Source organism: Moschus berezovskii, chromosome 7 (assembly GCF_049115385.1).
Source record: "Moschus berezovskii isolate FMDL1 chromosome 7, NW_MosBer_1.0, whole genome shotgun sequence".
Taxonomy (NCBI): Eukaryota; Metazoa; Chordata; class Mammalia; order Artiodactyla; family Moschidae; genus Moschus; species Moschus berezovskii.
In genome coordinates this window covers 50649436-50667236 of record NC_142466.1, presented here as the reverse complement: position 1 = coordinate 50667236, position 17801 = coordinate 50649436, and the positions used below count along the sequence as shown (strand labels likewise).

Below are 17801 nucleotides of genomic sequence, written 5' to 3'. Positions count from 1 at the left end.
GTTCTGCTTCAGATGGTCCCTGCGGTGCCTGTGAAGCACGTACTGATTATGGAGAGGGACAACAAGCAGAGAAAGGAGTAGTGTCGACTGAATATATTTTAGTTTTAATTACTACAGCCTTTAATGTTAATGAATGTCCAGAATTGAGGCTCAGAGTGTTAAATTATTACCCATAGGCACATCACTAGTAAGTGACCCAGCAGAACCTGGTCCCAAGTGTCTCTGATTACAGGTGACCCTGTTTTTTTCTCATGAGAACAGAGACTTGTTTTATTCATGGCTAGAGCACAGAGCAGATGCTCAGTAAATATTCCATGAATTAAATAACCGGTTAGCACTACACTGCCTTCCTTAATGCTTAAGAAGAGTGTTAGCTAGTTCTGGAGGCAGATGGAGACATAGAGAGGGCCAGCAGTAGCCACTGTGTTCCTGAGTACTCAGCTCCCTGAGAGGTCTCTTCCTACACCTTGAATATGAAATAAACTGTGTTCTGAAATTTATGCTTTAAAAATTATGGTGTAATCAAAAGGCTAGGCAGCACATAAACTTGACAATTTGCGTAATTTAAATAATGTTTCTGATCCCCAGGAAGCTTGCAGATAACTGTGGAAGGTATTTCCATGTGTAAATTGGTCAGTTTTGTGATGAGCTGGTACCTTGAGCTTGAAGGAGCTGAGGTCGCCATTTGTTATTTGATTGCTTTTTGCTCTAAGCTTTGAGGGCAGTGAGTGCTGGACTTCCGCTCTTGTTTTCAAATTAAAGATTTAATTACAGTCTCCACTGAAGATGAACCAAGTGTGAAAATACCTGATCTACTGGAATGTGGGATCGAGGAGGAGTGTGTGGGTTGGAGTGAGTGCCCAGGCACTTAAATACTTCAACAGTAGCATTAAGGGTGAAATCAATTATTTTGTGGCCAAATGCTGGCCTGTTGGTTAGTCAGAGTCAGTGAAATTTATATTCTTCTTTATCATTTTTTAAAGCGGAAAGGTTTTTTTTTCTTACTAGTTACTCTGATAGACTGCAGGCTTAAATCTCCAAGACTTTGAAGGTTTGAAAGATACACATCTTTGAAATTTGTTGAGACTTGGCTTTGTAGATCAGTACATGGTCATTTTGTATTAATGTTGCAGGTATGCTTGGGAAGAATGTGGCCCAGAATGTGGGCCAGAGTTCTGTATCAATTTGTTGAATCAAGCTTTTTTATTGTGTTCTCACATCTTCAGTCAGTCATCAATCACTCAACAATAATGAAAGCAGTCTATGCAAAATCTATCCAATGGCACTGTATTACATATTTTTAAGGTAGTAGTTTTTATAAGTGTCTTCTGTTATGTAGGAAATAAAATGTGTGTATACCTTTCAGTCTTCCAGCTTCTGTCCTTAGTGTCCAGAGTGAAATTACATCCATCCAAGGACTGGGTTTAATAGTAGATTCACAATGTCACATTAACTCACCATCACTGAGAAAGGATCTGTTTTGCATAAATGAACTTTCCAGACAACTGATAACTTCTCCTGTGATTGCCAAAGTTCTCTGCCTCTCAACCTTTGGTGACAGGGACTTTTACAAAATAAATTCTCTTCTTTCTCACCTTCAGGATGCTGAATCCTTTTTGAGGATTCAGGTTCATTGTCACAGAGATCTATTTTTTTTACTACCAGCTCTGCTGGGTCCCAACCTGCTTTTGAGTTTTTCTCACTTCTTCCTTGATGTGGGCTGGCACCTGTCACTTCTCTCTTGTCACTGTAGCTGCTTCCCCGCAGTTCTTTCCATGCAGACTCATCTGTCATGCTGGCCATGATGGTTGGGGTCTAGGAAACAGATTAGCTGACTTTGGCCAGTGAGACTTTCATTCCTCAACACTGTTAAGTACTGACCTGGGGTAAGGCTTTTTACCTGGTGACTGTCAAAGGGCCTTGACCACAAATACGATGTGGATCCTTCCCTGTTCTTTGGGGGAGTTAGGTCAGCGTTGGAAAATGATAGGAAGGTGAAAGTGATGGACACAAATGAGGTTCAGGCAAAACATGCTGGGTGTTAGGGGAAGGAGTTTTTCTGTGCAGAGAGATCGGGGAAGATTGGTTTTTGTCCTGTGGAGACTGGGGAGGTGGTGCGGCCCACATGAGCTCAGTGTCTGAGGTGGGGAACCCAGGTCTGCAAGGATTGAGAGAAGGGCTGACTCTGAAACATGGCTTACCTGCAGGGAGAAGTAAGAAATCAGGTTGCTCCCCAAATGCCAGGCCAATGAGTTTAGAGTTTTTCAGAAGCTTCCCAGTGTGTTTATTCAGGAAAAAACATCTGGTGAGAGACTTGCTTCTGGAAGAATTAACTAACTGGCCATCCCAGGTAGATTAAAATGAAGTAGAGAGGAGTGGATAGGGCAAATACATGCTCGCAGGTGAGGGTGACTGGAAGGGAGGGAGATGGCATGAGGGCTCCATGCAGTTCAAGACAGCAGGACCGAGCAGTGGCTTAGATGGATGGGGGTGGTTCTGAGATAGGACCTGAGCTGCAAGTGATGTGGGCCAGCGCAGGACCCAAGAGAGGTCAAGATGGTGGGTTCAGTTCTAAACAGGTGAGTTTACATGGCAGGAAGCTAATCCAGGCAGAGATGTTCAGACAGTATTTTTAACACAGAAGTAGTTCTGAGTGAGAAATATGGGCAAGAGATATGAAGTGTGAAGTCATTTGCAAGGAGGTGATATTTAAAGCTTGTGTGGATTAGAGGACCAAGTGGAGTAGTTTGGAGAGTCTGTATGTAGGGTTGGGCTTGGAGGGGAGAAAGCCTGGAGGACTGCTGAGGGGGTGGCAGGGAGAGGACACGTCAGTTGTCAGTGCTCCTGGGCGGAGAGGGAAACAAGCCATTGGCTTTGGGGACCAGCAGGCTATGGGGGACCCTGAGAAAGTGTTTCTGGGGATGAAGCAGTCACCAGCTTGCCAGGCATAACCCAGTGAGTAGTGGGCAGTGATAATGAAACAGAGACTGGGTGGTAGGTCAGGGTTGGGGAAGAGGAAGGAATGGAGTAAAGGATTAATATAAAAGGATAAAAAAATAAAATCCCACACTTCACACCCATTCGGATGACTATTATTTTAGAAAGAAAGAAAATACCATGTTGTTGAAGATGTGGAGAATTGGAACCCTTGTATACATTGCTGGATGGTGCCCCTGCTGTGGAAAGCTGTCTGGTGGCTCCTCAAAAACTTAAAAACAGGATTAACATGTGATCCAGCCATTCCAGTTCTGGGTATATATACAAATGAAGTGAAAAGAGGGACCTGAGCAGATATTTGAACATGGGTTTCCCAGGTGGCACAATGATAAAAAAAATCCACCTGCCAGTGCAGGAGACACACTTTCCTTTTCTGGGTTGGGAAGATTTCCTGGTAACCCACTCCAGTATTCTTGCCAGGAAAATCCCATGGACAGGAACCTGGTGGGCTACAGTCTATAGGACTGCAAAGAGTCAAACATGACTGAGCACACTCGCAATGTTCATACCAGCATTATCCACAAGAGCCAAAAGGCAGACGCAGTCCAATATCCACCGAGAAATGCGCAAGTAAACAAAGTATGGATTGTTCGTCCCATTCATGTACATGGGCTGGAATGTTATTCAGCCTGTAGAAGGAGAGAAATACTGCCCCATGCTACAACATGGATGAACCTTGGAGACATTATGCTCAGGTTAATAAGCCAGGAACAAAAAGACAAACACTGTATGATTGCACTTAGATAAGGTATCTAGAATAGTCAGATTTAGAGAGCTGGAAAATATCCGGTGGTTACCAGGCACTGGGCAGAGGCATTGCAAAGCTCTTTTGTAATTGTTACTTCCCTGGTGGTTCAGATGGTAAAGCATCTGCCTGCATTGCGGGAGACCTGGGTTCAATCCCTGGATTGGGAAGATCCCCTGGAGAAGGAAATGGCAATCCACTCCAGTACTATTGCCTGGAAAATCCCATGGACAGAGGAGCCTGGTAGGCTACAGTCCATGGGGTTACAAGAGTCTGACAGGACTGAGCAACTTCACTGTGTAATGGTTACAGAGTTTCAGTTTGAAAAGATGACAGAGTTCTGGAGGCGGCAGGGTGGTGCTGGTTGTACAACAGTGTGAATACAGTTAATACCACTGAACTGTACAATTAAAAGAGATTAAAATGGAGTTTTATGGTTTGTGTATTTTACCACAATAAAAATACTTTTCATAAACAGAAAACAAAATCCTGAAAGAAGACCAGTTTTTTGACCAGTGTGAGGGAGAATCAAATAAAGGTTGTCTTATGCTTTGATCAATACCTGCCGGCCTTTATTTCCTTCATTTGGTTCAGAGTTGAGCTTGGTTGACCAGGGCCAGCAGGCCATAAGTGAAGCTTCTCCCTCCACAGAGATCATGGGTTAGTTTGAGAAGTCCCTGAAAAAAAAAGGCGATAGTCAAGTTTGGCTTCAGAAAGGATGTGGTTAGGGGGAAAAGAAAAATCTTTTCTTTGAAAGCAAAGTAAAATACTTGTCAAAATATGAGTTCTTCTCTCCTGAAACAAAAATATCATAAAGCACAGGAGAAGGGAGGGTGCAGTCACATTCCCTGAATGCCTTACATCACTCACAGATCAAACCTCTTGAAGGGGTGAAGTCCATTCTTGGGGTCTAATTGACAGACATTTTAAACAAACAGAAAAGTGTTTCAAGAAGTACATATATGAACTTTTTTTTAAGCAACAGCAGTCTTACGCAAAGTGTGTCAATACTCTTGAGGAGAAGCATCGCTTGTACTATTAATATTTTCTTATTTCTCTTCACCCTTAGCACAAACCTTTCTGAAAGAGTGTTTTCTTCAGCCTGTAATCTGAACTACCTTATCCATCCATGGTGGCTATGTTTTATTTAGGAGGTAAAATAACCTGTGTGACTGAGTAGGCGTGTGTCCTCCTGTCTGGAAATGCCTGGAATTTTCTGTCCTGATTGATTTCATCTGGTGTATGTTTTGTTTAAATGCGTCCTTATGTTTGCTTCCTCCTTCTGTATCAGAAAAGTATTAATAATTACTCATCTTAAATTTCCTATAATGCTGGTTAGAAAGAGGAAGGAAAAGTTGGCATAGTATTAATAGCCAGTGCTGATGAAGTTTTGCATTTGTTGTTTCTTTTTAAAAAAGGTATTTACTGGACATAGTCTTCTATCCTGCTACTAGCCTGTCATTTGGAAAAGAGTATTTATTTTCAAATTATAAGCTGCAGAGTTCTACTTGAGAAATGGCTCATGAACTTTCTCCTCTATTCATTTAATCGCAGAGTATCCAGATATTTTTAAATGGAAGTGTTCCTAAAAGCCATACAACCAAAGCTTGCATGTTTTGTAACAACATGCTTTACCGAAGACCATGTGATCCCACAGGGACAGGCTAACCCCAGGCTGGTGGATTAGCCGGAACCCATCTCATCTTGGGCCCCAGGTGAAAAGGCAGCTGCATTCTGTCTCCTCATGCCTGGCTCTCCTGGCAGTGGTGTTGACTCCAAAACTTCATCCTGCTTTTAGTCTTAACAGGAGTTCCATGAAAGTTGAGTTTTCCATCATCATTTTAAGGTTGAAGCACCTGAGGTTCTTTCCTGTCAGTGTGAAGGAAGCTCTCAGGAAGGCTACTTTAAAAATGTCTCTTGTTGCAAAATATCTGGACAGAGCCGACCTCGTTTCTAGGCTGGCAAATGCCACAGCCTGCTTTGTGGGTTGGATGCCTTTTGTATCAGAGTAAACAGCTTTCCTGGAATCAAATGGGAAATCTCCTCCAGAGATGACTTGTGGAGGCTCATGTAGCCTGGTCTGCCTTGGTTCCTGAGAAGATCACACACGTATTTAAATTCTGTTTTCAAATGCAGTTGCTCAAACGAACACCCAGCCGTGGCCCCGTCTTCTGTGGACTAGGTGTTTCTGAGTCCCTAAGGATCCAGGTCCTGGCTCACCGAGTGCCAGGCTCTTGGCTGAGATCATGCCTCAGGGTGTTTGGTGCGGCTTTTCTCTACCAGAGTCTTTCCAGCAAATACAGACAGAATTAAAGCCTTTGTCCTGTAAAATCTTCAAAACTGTTTTTAGACTTGAGGCACTCTGCGCCAGTGTGTGGGTTAGCACTGTTTTATGGTGGCAGCATGCCTTGTGAAGACCAGATTCCGTGGTCTTTCTCACTCACTTATCCATTGTTAAACATCTGCTGCGTGCACTGCACTGTGCTAAGTAGTGCAGCGTACTTGTTCTTGGCTGAATTTCAGTTTAGCAGTTTTCAGTGTTTTGCCTTGTAGACTTTTTGTTGCCTTGAGGTGGTTCCCCTGGCTCCTGCCCCTGCTCTTGGTTCAGTCAGGTCTCCTTCCCTGTTGGCCCAGTCTCAGGAAATGTGTACCTGAAGTCCCCGGAAAACACAAAATAACAGGCTCAGGTTTCGGTTGGAATTCATCTCACTTTCAGCCTTCTGGTGTGTAAAGAAGGATGAATGAAATAAATACTTCATTTTACTTAATAAAGTAAAAGTCATCCTTCTCTGAACATTGAAACTGCAACTTGCCTGAAAACATTTAGGGAGGTTTGAGTTGTGTTAACACTTTTTTTCCTAACTGGTGTTTAATAAAAATCTTACCAATTTCCTGGTCCTGTCTTAGGCAGTGGAGGATGGAGACTGAATCGCACTCATTCTTTAGGGAAGTGCACAGACTCATGCCAGGGCAAAGAGCCTTCACATTTACAAATGATTTTGTCATTTATCATCTCTGATCCTCAAAGTAACTTTCTGAGATACACTGTTACCCTCCTTTTACAATGAAAAATTGAGGCTCAGCAGTGTTTACTGAGGTGCCATTTCTGATGGCAGAGCTTGTGGTCTTTCCACGCTAGTTCTCAGAGGGCCGCCATTGGGAGCTGGGCTGAGTCCAGCCTAACAGATCCTCTGGAATGAATAGGACTGGGCCCGGGAACAGGACCCCCTCAGCCCTCCTGCCCTTTTCAGTAGATGGGTCAGGCGAGGGGAGGATAAGGGCGGAGCAGTGATACCAGGAATAGGGCTTAATTTGGACTGCAGCCAGAGCTGAGGTGCTGCCGTCTGCGGGCCACATGCGTGGATGACTAAACGGTATGGCTGTGTACAGTGGTGACGTCAGCCTCATGGAGCCCCAGCGTTGTTCTGTGTAGAACCATCCTAACTAAGTGCTCTACTCTGTCCCCACTTTACAGATGAGACAGAGGCCCAGAGAGGGCAAGGCGCTTGGCCCAGGTTTTCAGTTAGTAAGAGATGGTCCTTCTCCCAAGCCCCCAAGCCTTCTCCCAATACACCGGCCCTGCTGTATTGCCTTGTGACTGAGGGCAAGCTTCTAGTCCCCGGCAAGCCTCGTCCGGTCAGGGCTCCAGGTTCCCAGCAGTTGTCAGTGAAGGGTGGTGAGAACTCTACTTCTTCTGGGGCACTGATGCCTGTGTCTATTACTTTCCAGGGTTTCCATCTTTTAGGACAAATGTAAACTCAGAAAGAAGACTCTTCCTGCTTCAAATACTGCTCTCTGAAGGAATGGTTCACTTGATCATTGAATAACGACACTGTTTTGATATGGTTTATAAAGCATGTCCATAGGCATTCTGCTGCTTGATTTTAATTTGATACCAGCTGTCTTCTCACCCCGGCTCAAAAAATGAAAAAGGCAGAACTTATGTCATGAGGGACCTGTTGGACAAAGGAGGACCAGGTTGTGTGCCTCCTGATTTTGACTCTGGCTTTCATGCAGGCCCCAAATGAAGTAACTGTGTATCACTGCTTCCTGGCTCTCTCACGGGACATTAAGTGTGGCCTGGAGGGAATAGACCTTGTACTAAATGCTGATTGGATTTTGGCTCCTTCAAAAGCAAGAGTCATCTAGTGTGAAGAGATTGAGACTGCAGAGAAAGGAAGTAAGGAAACTACTGTGTACTCAGTCATTATCACAGTGACCTGTCACTAGCCGCGTCTTCCGTCTGTGGGGTCACACAGAGTCGGACGCGGCTGAAGTGACTTAGCAGCAGCAGCAGAGATGGGGAAACTGATGTTTAAGTCCTTCATCAAAGCTGGCTTTATTTCAGTGATGAGGAAAATAGAGCAGAATTAGCCTGTGTGAGGATTTACCTCAGAATGTTGTCATGAAGGGGAAGAAGAAGCCACACTATGTTTAGGTTTTTGAAACCGAGTGTATTTTGGTTAAAACACAGTGAATTAGAGCATCTTTGAATCTTTGGACTGTTTGTGTCACCCAGTTACCGCCTCCCTGGATGGAGCGCCTCCCAGTGACATCCGCTGTGCCAGCCATCATGAGTTAAGCTCTCACAGGGAGAAATGTCAGTGAGAGAAGAGTCTCCACAATTCACAGTGCCACTTTGGGGATGAGGGAGCAGCCAGGAGCATCACCACAGCCATGGGCAAGGGTTTTCTGGGGAGGTGACGATTGAGGAGGTACTTAGAGGCCGAGTCCCTCTCCGGCAGGGCCACTGGCACAGACATGTCTCTTGTTTACGGGCTTGCTTTGAGACTCGAGTAGGTTTGGTGACCCCTCTTTGAAATAAACAGGTAATGTGGGTTCCTGGCAGCTGCCACACTGGTCCAGGGGGATCTGGCAAGGAGGGCAGCAGTGGGGGCAGGGGAGGAAGGGTGGACCAGAGATGGTTCTGCCTGGGTCCCAGGTGAGGTGGATGACTGAACCATATCCCTACTCTTTTCCCTTTTTTTTGGTCTGTAAGGTAGCATACAAAAAGGGAAAAGAGCAGGGATATGGTTCAGCCATCCAGCTCACCTGGGACCGAGGCAGAACCATCTCTGGTCCAGGCCTTCCTCCCCTGCCCCTACTGCTGCCCTCCTTGCCAGATCCCCCTGGACCAGAGGTGCGGGAGACCTAAGTTCGATCCCTGGGTTGGGAAGACTCCCTGGAGAAGGGAAAGGCTACCCACTCCAGTATTCTGGCCTAGAGAATTCCATGGACTGTATAGTCCAAGGGGTCACAAAGAGTTGGACACGACTGAGCGACTTTCACTTACAGACAGAATCAGATCATTTCAGTTGAACTCTGTAGCTGGCAAGGGGGCTGTGTTGATAATGGTTAAATATATGCTTTCTGTTATCAGTTCTTTTATTTGTAAAGATGGCTTTCTCAAGAGTTTGCCACGGCAGTGGTAGCAGGACCCAGGAGAAGCAGTGGTCAAGTAGCTTGTTCATTCACCAGAGCTTCCTTTATGATGCTTGACTTCTCTGCATTGTGCACAGTGACCAGCTGGCCCCTCTCAACACTGGTGCTAGGTTTTAGAACTGACAATTAAGATGATGTTTTCAGGGAAAGGGTCATCCTAAAAACACCCTCTCTATAGCCACTCACTACTCTTTGATTACACACAGTTGGGAAAAAAAAGCACGTTTAATTGTTTCTACGATTATGATTTTTTTTAGTAAGTTTATAGTAAATGGGGGAGATTAATAAAGGGCTATTTTATTCTCAGCTTGTGGTTTCTAATTACATCAGTTACAGCTTATCCTTCCTCTTCACTAGCGTGCAGGCATGGACTGGAAAAGAATGAGCTAATCCTTGATAGATCAGGTGGAATAAAGATCTCTATTCATATCTTTACCTTTTATCCCTTGTTCTGAGTGCCAAGAATTAATGCTGTTTGAAAGTACAAGCTGAACCTGCCAAGCTTCGGACAGCTAAGATAATCCTAATTATTTTAAATGTTAGTGAGAAGGGCAGCAGTTCTACTCGGGAATAGAGTCCTCTTGTGAAACATGAAATGTCTGCTAAGTGGTATTGATTGGACATGATTTTTATTTCCAAACACCATGGTTATCATGAAGTGGAAGAATTCGTTGTTGAAGACATTTCCATCAGCTTTTCATCAGATTCTTAGGCCTGCAAACTTGAGGAAACCAAAGAGGCCAGCACTTTTGCTTTTTTTTCTGTCAGCATCTAGGTGAAGAGTTGCTAACAGTTGAAGAATGCCACTTGCATTTTTATTTTTAAAATGGTTTCTTACTGGGAGCTTACTAGTATTTAGCATATAGAGAAAGAACAATTTTTTTTTTCTTCAAGCATTAATATCCTGTTTTTTCACCTCACTGGAAGAGAATTATTCATTCCAGTCCACTGACTCCCAACAGATCATTCAAGTTAAAAGTCAAGGGTCTTTGCAATGTCAAAAGATTTAGCAGTTAGACTGGGTTTTGTTGTAGAGAGGTGGGTTTGGGGGGATAGTCTATAATAGGTTCCAAGAAGAATATCTGTGATTAGATGACATCACGGAAATCATCTGTTTTGTTCCCCTCAGCACTGATGCGAGTGATTATGTGTGTAAGGTTTGTTTTGAATAAAATAAAGAAAGACCCTTTAGCTTCTGTAGATGAATAGGCTACTTGAGAGAAAACAGATACTGGCTTGCTAGTTCAAACCAGGGTCAGCCTCAGAGGTTTACGCACCTTTCATTGTAACATGAAAAAAAGATCAGATGGGCACTTTGCCTGTTTTCTTACTTTTCAGTCTCTACTTTGGTCTCCAGAAGTCCTTTCTTCCATTTCTGTAAATGCTGGGAGCCCACTGATGATTACAGAGTAGCGCAATCCTGATTTGTATATTGCTTGTGAGAGCTTCCTGCTCCCATCCCCACCCCCACCCCAGCCACCAGAGCAAAGCACTCCCATCTTCACTCATGCAAATAGTGGTGTGTTGAGCATCTCCGGAAAATTATTCTTTCTTTCTTTGGGTTTATTCCCCAGAGTGGAATTACCAGGTCAGAGGGTATGAACAGTTTTACGGTTCTTATTACATGTCACTAGATTGCTGTCCAGAAAGATTGAACCAATTTCTAGTGCTACCAACTGCATATCTTTACCCACAGTCACATGGACACCAGGCATTAACATTTTTACAAAATAAAATAGAAGAACCTTTTAAAGTGAAATTAGCCGCCTTTAGGGCTCATTAGAATCAACACACAAAAAAGGAGAATTTTGGCTTTTAAAATTTTTAATTGGTATAAAATGATTTAAAATGATCAATTGTTCTTTGCCCCAAAGAAGTTTAATGAAGCGGCATTTAAATGAAGAGGGTACCTGAGGGACTATATTTAAGGGTGATAGTAAAATAAATTTTGGATGTTAGTCACTAAGGTATATACTCAATAAATCTATGATGCACTTGGAACTACTTTTATGAGGTGCTATACAAAATATGTTAAATAGATACTGTCCTTAACTTCAACATTGAAAGACAGTGCTAAGCCTTCAACAAAAGTAAAATGAACATGGATTTAAAGTTAGAGAGCAGAAAAGCTTTAAAAATATAGACATTACCCAAAACAGGTTGAGTTCATTTATTTGCATCTTCTCTGGAGTGCAGTCATGTGTTAAGTAGGCTTGGAGCCTCCCTGGCCTATACAGGTGACACATACTGCACATGTTCACAGCCCCAGGTCAGAGGAATACTTTCCAAGAAAATATCCACAAGGCAAGTGAGAGCAAAAGGGGGCTATCCCCAGATCCCTTTCTTTTGCAGAATTCTCACCCTTCCCTTTTCCAGTCCCAGGTCAGCTGAATGGGGGAGTCAGGGTGTGGGAGGCATCCGTAGGTGAGCTGTTGTTACCTGTTCAGTTCAGTTCAGTTCAGTTCAGTCGCTCAGTCGTGTCCGACTCTCCGCGACCCCATGAATCACAGCACGCCAGGCCTCCCTGTCCATCACCAACTCCCGGAGTACACTCAAACTCATGTCCACAGAGTCGGTGATGCCATCCAGCCATCTCATTCTCCGTCGTCCCCTTCTCCTCCCGCCCCCAACCTTTCCCAGCATCAGAGTCTTTTCCAGTGAGTCAACTCGTCTCATGAGGTGGCCAAAGTATTGGAGTTTCAGCTTTAGCATCAGTCCCTCCAATGAACATCCAGGATTGATCTCCTTTAGAATGGACTGGTTGGATCTCCTTGCAGTATAAGGGACTCTCAAGAGTCTTCTCCAACACCACAGTTCAAAAGCATCGATTCTTCGGCGATCAGCTTTCTTCACAGTCCAACTCTCACATCCATACATGACCACGGGAAAAACCATTGCCTTGACTAGACGGACCTTGGTCGGCAAAGTAATGTCTCTGCTTTTTAATATACTATCAAGGTTGGTCATAACTTTCCTTCCAAGGAGCAAGCGTCTTTTAATTTCATGGTTTTGGAGCCCAAAAAAACAAAGTCTGACACTGTTTCCACTGTTTTTCCATCTATTTCCCATGAAGTGATGGGACCAGATGCCATGATCTTTGTTTTCTGAATGTTGAGCTTCAAGCCAACCTTTTCACTCTCCTCTTTCACCTGTAGGGGAAGGCAATCTCAGGGCTCAGAACTTGTCTGGAGAACGCTCCCCTGTTCCTTTATAGTCCCTGAATTAAGTTGACAAGGGTCAGTTATTTTGCCTCCTCAAATTCACACAGACATTAGGAAGTTTCAGTGGCCACTGACTAAATATGGCACCCAAGGGTGGGCTAGTGCGTGGGTGAGAACAAACCAGAAGGTGGGGCTGACCAGTGTTGCACTGCCCATGGCAGCTTCCACAGGGTCCCCTTTGTAAAATGGCAGACTAATTCTCTCAGTGGATGGTTTGAGGGTTAAATTTACATACTCATTGAAGTAGGTGACACACAAGTAGTCAGAAAACATTTCATTCCTTTCCCCATCTCTTATATACAGAGGACCTTCTGTTACTGGCTTGAGGTGAGGATGAGGGTGGGCAGGTTAACTCACAGACTCTGCTTGACCCTTAGCCGTCTCCAGGGCTGGGTGTAGTGACAGGATGTCAGAGCTAAGTCTGCTGTCTGTAGATACAGCATCCTTGGGCATGCAACACAATTCAGAGATTATCTTGGATTTGCACGGAAATTTAAATCCATATAACAGTTCAAATTTAGTAAGAAGCCTTTAGAATAGCAAAACAAGAAAAGAAAGCTTCAGGTTTCCGAAGTTCCAGGTTCTTTTGGTTGCTGTTATATATTTATATATGCATGTGAATGCTTTTTTGGACATCTGTAAAGTACTCCTTAACAATCAATGCTTTCTTAAAAAGACCTTACATGAGTACCCTTGCTTTTTATTTAACTTACTAAATCTAAACAAATACTCTCATTATCAAAAGTAAATTTCTTGTCAGGAAGTTACCTACTTTGTCAAATTTATTAACTCACTAAGTTTTCAGATCATTCCTTTTGTAACTGGATATTGACGTAGTTATTCCAACTATTCATCTGTCTGTCTGTCCATATGTCACATTAGAAGAATGGGACTTTCTGAAATAATTTGGTCCAGTGGAGTGGTTAAAGATCTGCTTCTTAAATCCCAGCTCTGTTATTTCTGTGTGGTTCCACTAGCTGCAGCAAACCTTCTCCAAACCCATAACAAGCATAAATAGTGTTCTCTTATAAAAAGATCTCTTTTCAGCATGGTAATATACCTTATTAAATTCCAAACATAATAAGTATTGATGGCAAACACATCAGGACCCAGTACAGCTTCTACTATGATTTAGTTCTCTACAAATGACTTCAGCACTCAGCTCCCAATGCATTTTGCTAATTACATCATAGATTTCTCTATTGATGAACACAAGCTGAATTAACACAGGAGCACTAATGTACCCTTTCACCATTATTGTTGTACAAGAAGCCGTGGCAGATGCTGGCAGTTAGTTACACAAACATTAGTATTAACGATTGGCCATTTGGAATTGGTGACAAACTACTGCCCGGCAGAATCCTGAGGCTGAAACCAATCAGGAAGTTAATGAGGAGAGAAATTACCACTGCAGCTTCCCCTTAATTACATTCACACTAGGCAGGAAGGGAGTTCTGGGGGTGGATCTAAGCTCAGATAAGGTTAAGAAGGTCAGAGACCCTTTTGCTTAAATTTTGTATCTACTGTGACTTGTAAGGTTGCAAAAATTGTTCAACACATTATTACTTTTTCATCCTTCATATTTAATGTCGGTTTCCTTGTGGGGCTTTATGTTTATAGGTTTGCTGTTAAAATCTTTACCTGACTACTGTTTTAGTGTTGTATAATTCAATTTCTTTTACTTTTTATGTTTTTAAAAAAGTTTCCTTCCCATTTACTGTTTTTTTATTTTTTAAAAGTTATGTATGCTGACCCTCCCCGGAGTGCTTATTTCCCCCCATCCAAGAGAAATAATAGGAAAGTTCTCATAAGCTGTCTCTTTCACTTGCTATATATATTGAGAAACTAAGGTTACCTGTCAAATGGCGGAATAGGTGGGTGGGGTCTTGCTTGGGGAGATGTGTCAAGTGGATCATTTGACAAGGCTCCAGTTCTATTAGCATCCTTTACATAAAGGGAAGGGGCTCTGTGTAGGGTGGAAACAGTGTCCCTAAAGAGGGGTGAGCAGCCTGTTTGTTTTTAATGAACATAAAATTTAATCTCTGCTGCCTAACTTAACCTCTACAGTGGCGTAGACAATACTTTGCCGAAGTATTATTTTATTATTCTAAAAGAAGCCTTAGAGACTCTAATGAGTGTCTGTATAAACACTTCCAACTCAGAAATTGCAGAGCACCTTTCTCTCTGTTGGAACCTTAATTGCATACTGGTTGTAGAGACTAGCCACTTCTAACGCGCTCTTCTCCCTCTCTCTCTCCACTTCCCAGTATTCTCGCCGCCCAGCAGTCAAGATTCCGGCTTGGTCTCCCTCTCCAGCAGCTCTCCCATTAGTAACGAGAGCACAAAGGCAGTGCTCGAATGCGAGTCTGCCTCGGAGCCCAGCAGCTTCGCGGTGACTCCCATCATCGAGGAAGACGAGTGAGCGGCAGCCGCGATGCCTGTGGCCGGTCTCTTGGAGTAGCAGGCTTATTTCGTTATACACAGGGTTTGTTGTTAATATTTTGTCTTTACTCATGTAGACTTAAGTATTTAGAAGGTGTTTGGTTCATACTCCTTAGAGCTTAGTTCAGAGACTTAGAACACATTTGGAATAGTTTAGAATCTGTGTCTACCATCTGCAGCAATTAAGTGCTTTGCTCACAGAGTTAAATATTAAATAGTAGTATCCCTCCTTTTTTATGACATTGGTTTATTCAAGAAATACAATAATTCACTCAAGTAAAGCGGTACATTTGCATCTAAATGTGGCCAAATTAGATACTACTTTTAGTTTTAAAATGAAATCTTGGGTGCCTTAGATATTTTTTGGAATTTTAATACGTTAGTAAAGTAGCAAAAAATATAAATTTAGCCAAGTACCTGACTGGTGAGAAGAAAAGAGCAGACAGAGTTAGAGACTGTTTTAGATATCTGCAGGTTAGTCAATAGGAATATTGTGTGTTTGTGATGCTGTTGGTAAAGCCTAGCCCTGCCCTAGGCCCTCAGATCCAAAACATGACTGAAATATAGTCAGAAGAAAAAATTAGTGACTTTTTAAGAATTGCTACCTTTTCTGTAAAGGATAATTTGAAAACAGTACAATTTAAAGTTAGTAATGGAGAGTTCTTGAATATTATTTCTCTATTGAGTTTATGATGCACATTCTACTACCAAAAAAATGGATGCAATCTAGATAATTTTGTAACCGTAGGTTGTAATCTGATTTGAAAATAAGTACATCTTTAAAAGTTACTACAGACTTCTGAGTTCATTATTTCGTTAAAAATTGCTTGTGGCGTACTTCCTTATGTAACAGAAGCCATCCTGAAATGAAACTAGTCTAAAAAAATTCATTGTTGTGTGTAGTTGCAGCTGTACCTGAAATAAAAATGTTATTGATGACTGAATTTTCTTGTGTGTATATTTGGTGAGCGGTATTAAACAGGAAAAAAGAAATTACTTGTATTTTCTTCGCTCTGTGCTTTGAAAACATCTATTTGATTTCACCCCCATCTGTTGTAATCAATAACCTGACCATCTTGTTTTTTATTAAATGCACTTACTCTTAATTTCATCCACCAGTGGTTTTAGAGAGAATAATGTGGAGTTACCTATATAGGTTTGACATTATAAATCACTTCTTGGGGCTGAATCGTATAGCGGTATCGATTGATCCTGATATATCACAGAAATTTACTGTCACTTCTGTTTTCAATTAAAGATACAATCAGTCAGATAATGACTTAATTGGATTTTACAGAAGATTGAGTTTTATTGCCCAGTGCTTTACGAGTTTAGTTAAGGAAGATCATTTTATCACACTTGTCAGGCCGCTGCTACTGCCGCCGTGTGCCCTTCGGGGCGGCTGTAGCTGTAGCTGTTGTGATGGTAAGGCGACGCCAGAGGCTGCAGGGCGCGCGGGGAAGGATTGGGCCGCTGAACGCCACTTCCGAGGCGGTAATGGTGGCTTCTTGGGATGAAGATCCCTTGCTCACCTTCGCACTCGTTGCCCACGGCTTACACCCCCTCCATTTATTTGAATAATCCTGGCTTCTGCGAATCTAGTAGTCTTCGAATAACTACTGTTCCATAGATGACCCCACCCAACACTATATTTTGTCGGGTGTTTTTGATGGGCTTCCCTTATGGCTCAGCTAGTAAAGAATCCGCCTGCAATGCGAGAGACCTGGGTTTGATTCCTGGGTTGGGAAGATTCCCTGGAGAAGGGAAAGGTTACCCACTCCAGTATTCTGGCCTGGTGTATAGTCCATGGGGTCGCAAAGAGTCGGACACGACTGAGCGACTTTCACTTTGGCGGAGAAGCTCGGCACGGCCCCCTCAGTGGGTGGGTGGGTGTGTGTGTTTCCTCTCCCATCACAGCCCCCTTCGCTGTGAACGAGCGAACATTTCTGAAAAGCCAGGCGGAGCCCGGATAAGCGCGTTAGCCAGCTCTCAGAGCCTAGATCGAGCACCTCCTGAGCCCCTGGGTGCTCCTAGGGGGCCGGGCTCCGGTTTGGAAGGGCCACTCCTAGCGCGAGGACCACACCCCAGGACCACGATGGATCCAGGCGGAGTGAGGAAATTCGGCTGCTTCTCTCTTCTCCCCAGGTAGCCCCATGAAGGGGCTTTCTTCCCGCACCTGGTAGTGCGATCCTCACGTTTCTTCCTGGAGGCTTATTCTTGACTGCTAGGGAGGAAAGCACGTGGTGGGCCAGGCCCAGGCGGACTGCGTGTCTGGGCTGCTGAATTTTAACAACCACGTTTGAGGGGCGATCGGTTTCTCAGCTTTGCGCCTTTGAATGGAGACCTGTAACAGCTACGCCACGGCCTCTCCCAAACTCTTCCTGTGCAGGTGTGGGCGTGCCGGGCGCCGTGTGCTTGTCCCTTACCGGCGCTGTCTTCCGTGCGGGGAAACCGAGGCAGGCTTGCCGGGCCTTCCTTTTTTGAATGTTGTTGGCAGACGAAGCGCGAGCCTTTCCTCAGGACCGCCTGCGACTCCCGACTGGTTGGGGATGAGGAGCGACTTCTCCTCCCTTCCAGAGCACGCGGCTCCCGGGACCCGCGCCCACTCCGGTGTGTCCCTGGTTCTCACTCCACTAGTGCGCTGCGGAACCAGGGTCTCAGGGATAGCGGCCCAGGGGGCCCAGGGCGCTCCTGATGACCCTGGCCTCCTCACTGCCATTTTCCCTGCTTACACCCGCAGCGGGGACTCCCCCCGGAAAGCCCACGCACGGAGCCCGCATAGCCGTCTCCCGGGCACCTAGTGGAAACTAGAGTCCCACCCAGGCGGAGAAACAGCCCTCTGCCCGTTTCTCGGAAACCGCAGTGCTGAACTGGCTTCGCGTGCACACGCAGACTACCCCGCATCTGACGCTTAGCACCACGCTTGGCACGCTTTATAGAACGTGCTTAGTGTC

At 44.1% G+C, this 17801-nt stretch overlaps 1 protein-coding gene across 4 annotated transcripts in view; it reads left to right on the top strand.

The window, feature by feature from the left end:
• DMRT1 (doublesex and mab-3 related transcription factor 1) overlaps window positions 1-15784 on the top strand; it is a 93309-nt gene extending 77525 nt beyond the window's left edge. For all 4 annotated transcript variants that reach the window (XM_055427878.2, XM_088837694.1, XM_088837693.1 and 1 more), the window contains exon 5: window positions 14673-15784. In XM_055427878.2, coding sequence (XP_055283853.1) covers window positions 14673-14827 — 155 coding nt within the window. In that variant the 3' untranslated portion in view covers window positions 14828-15784. The remainder of the gene's footprint in view (window positions 1-14672) is intronic.
• Window positions 15785-17801: the final 2017 nt, after the last annotated feature.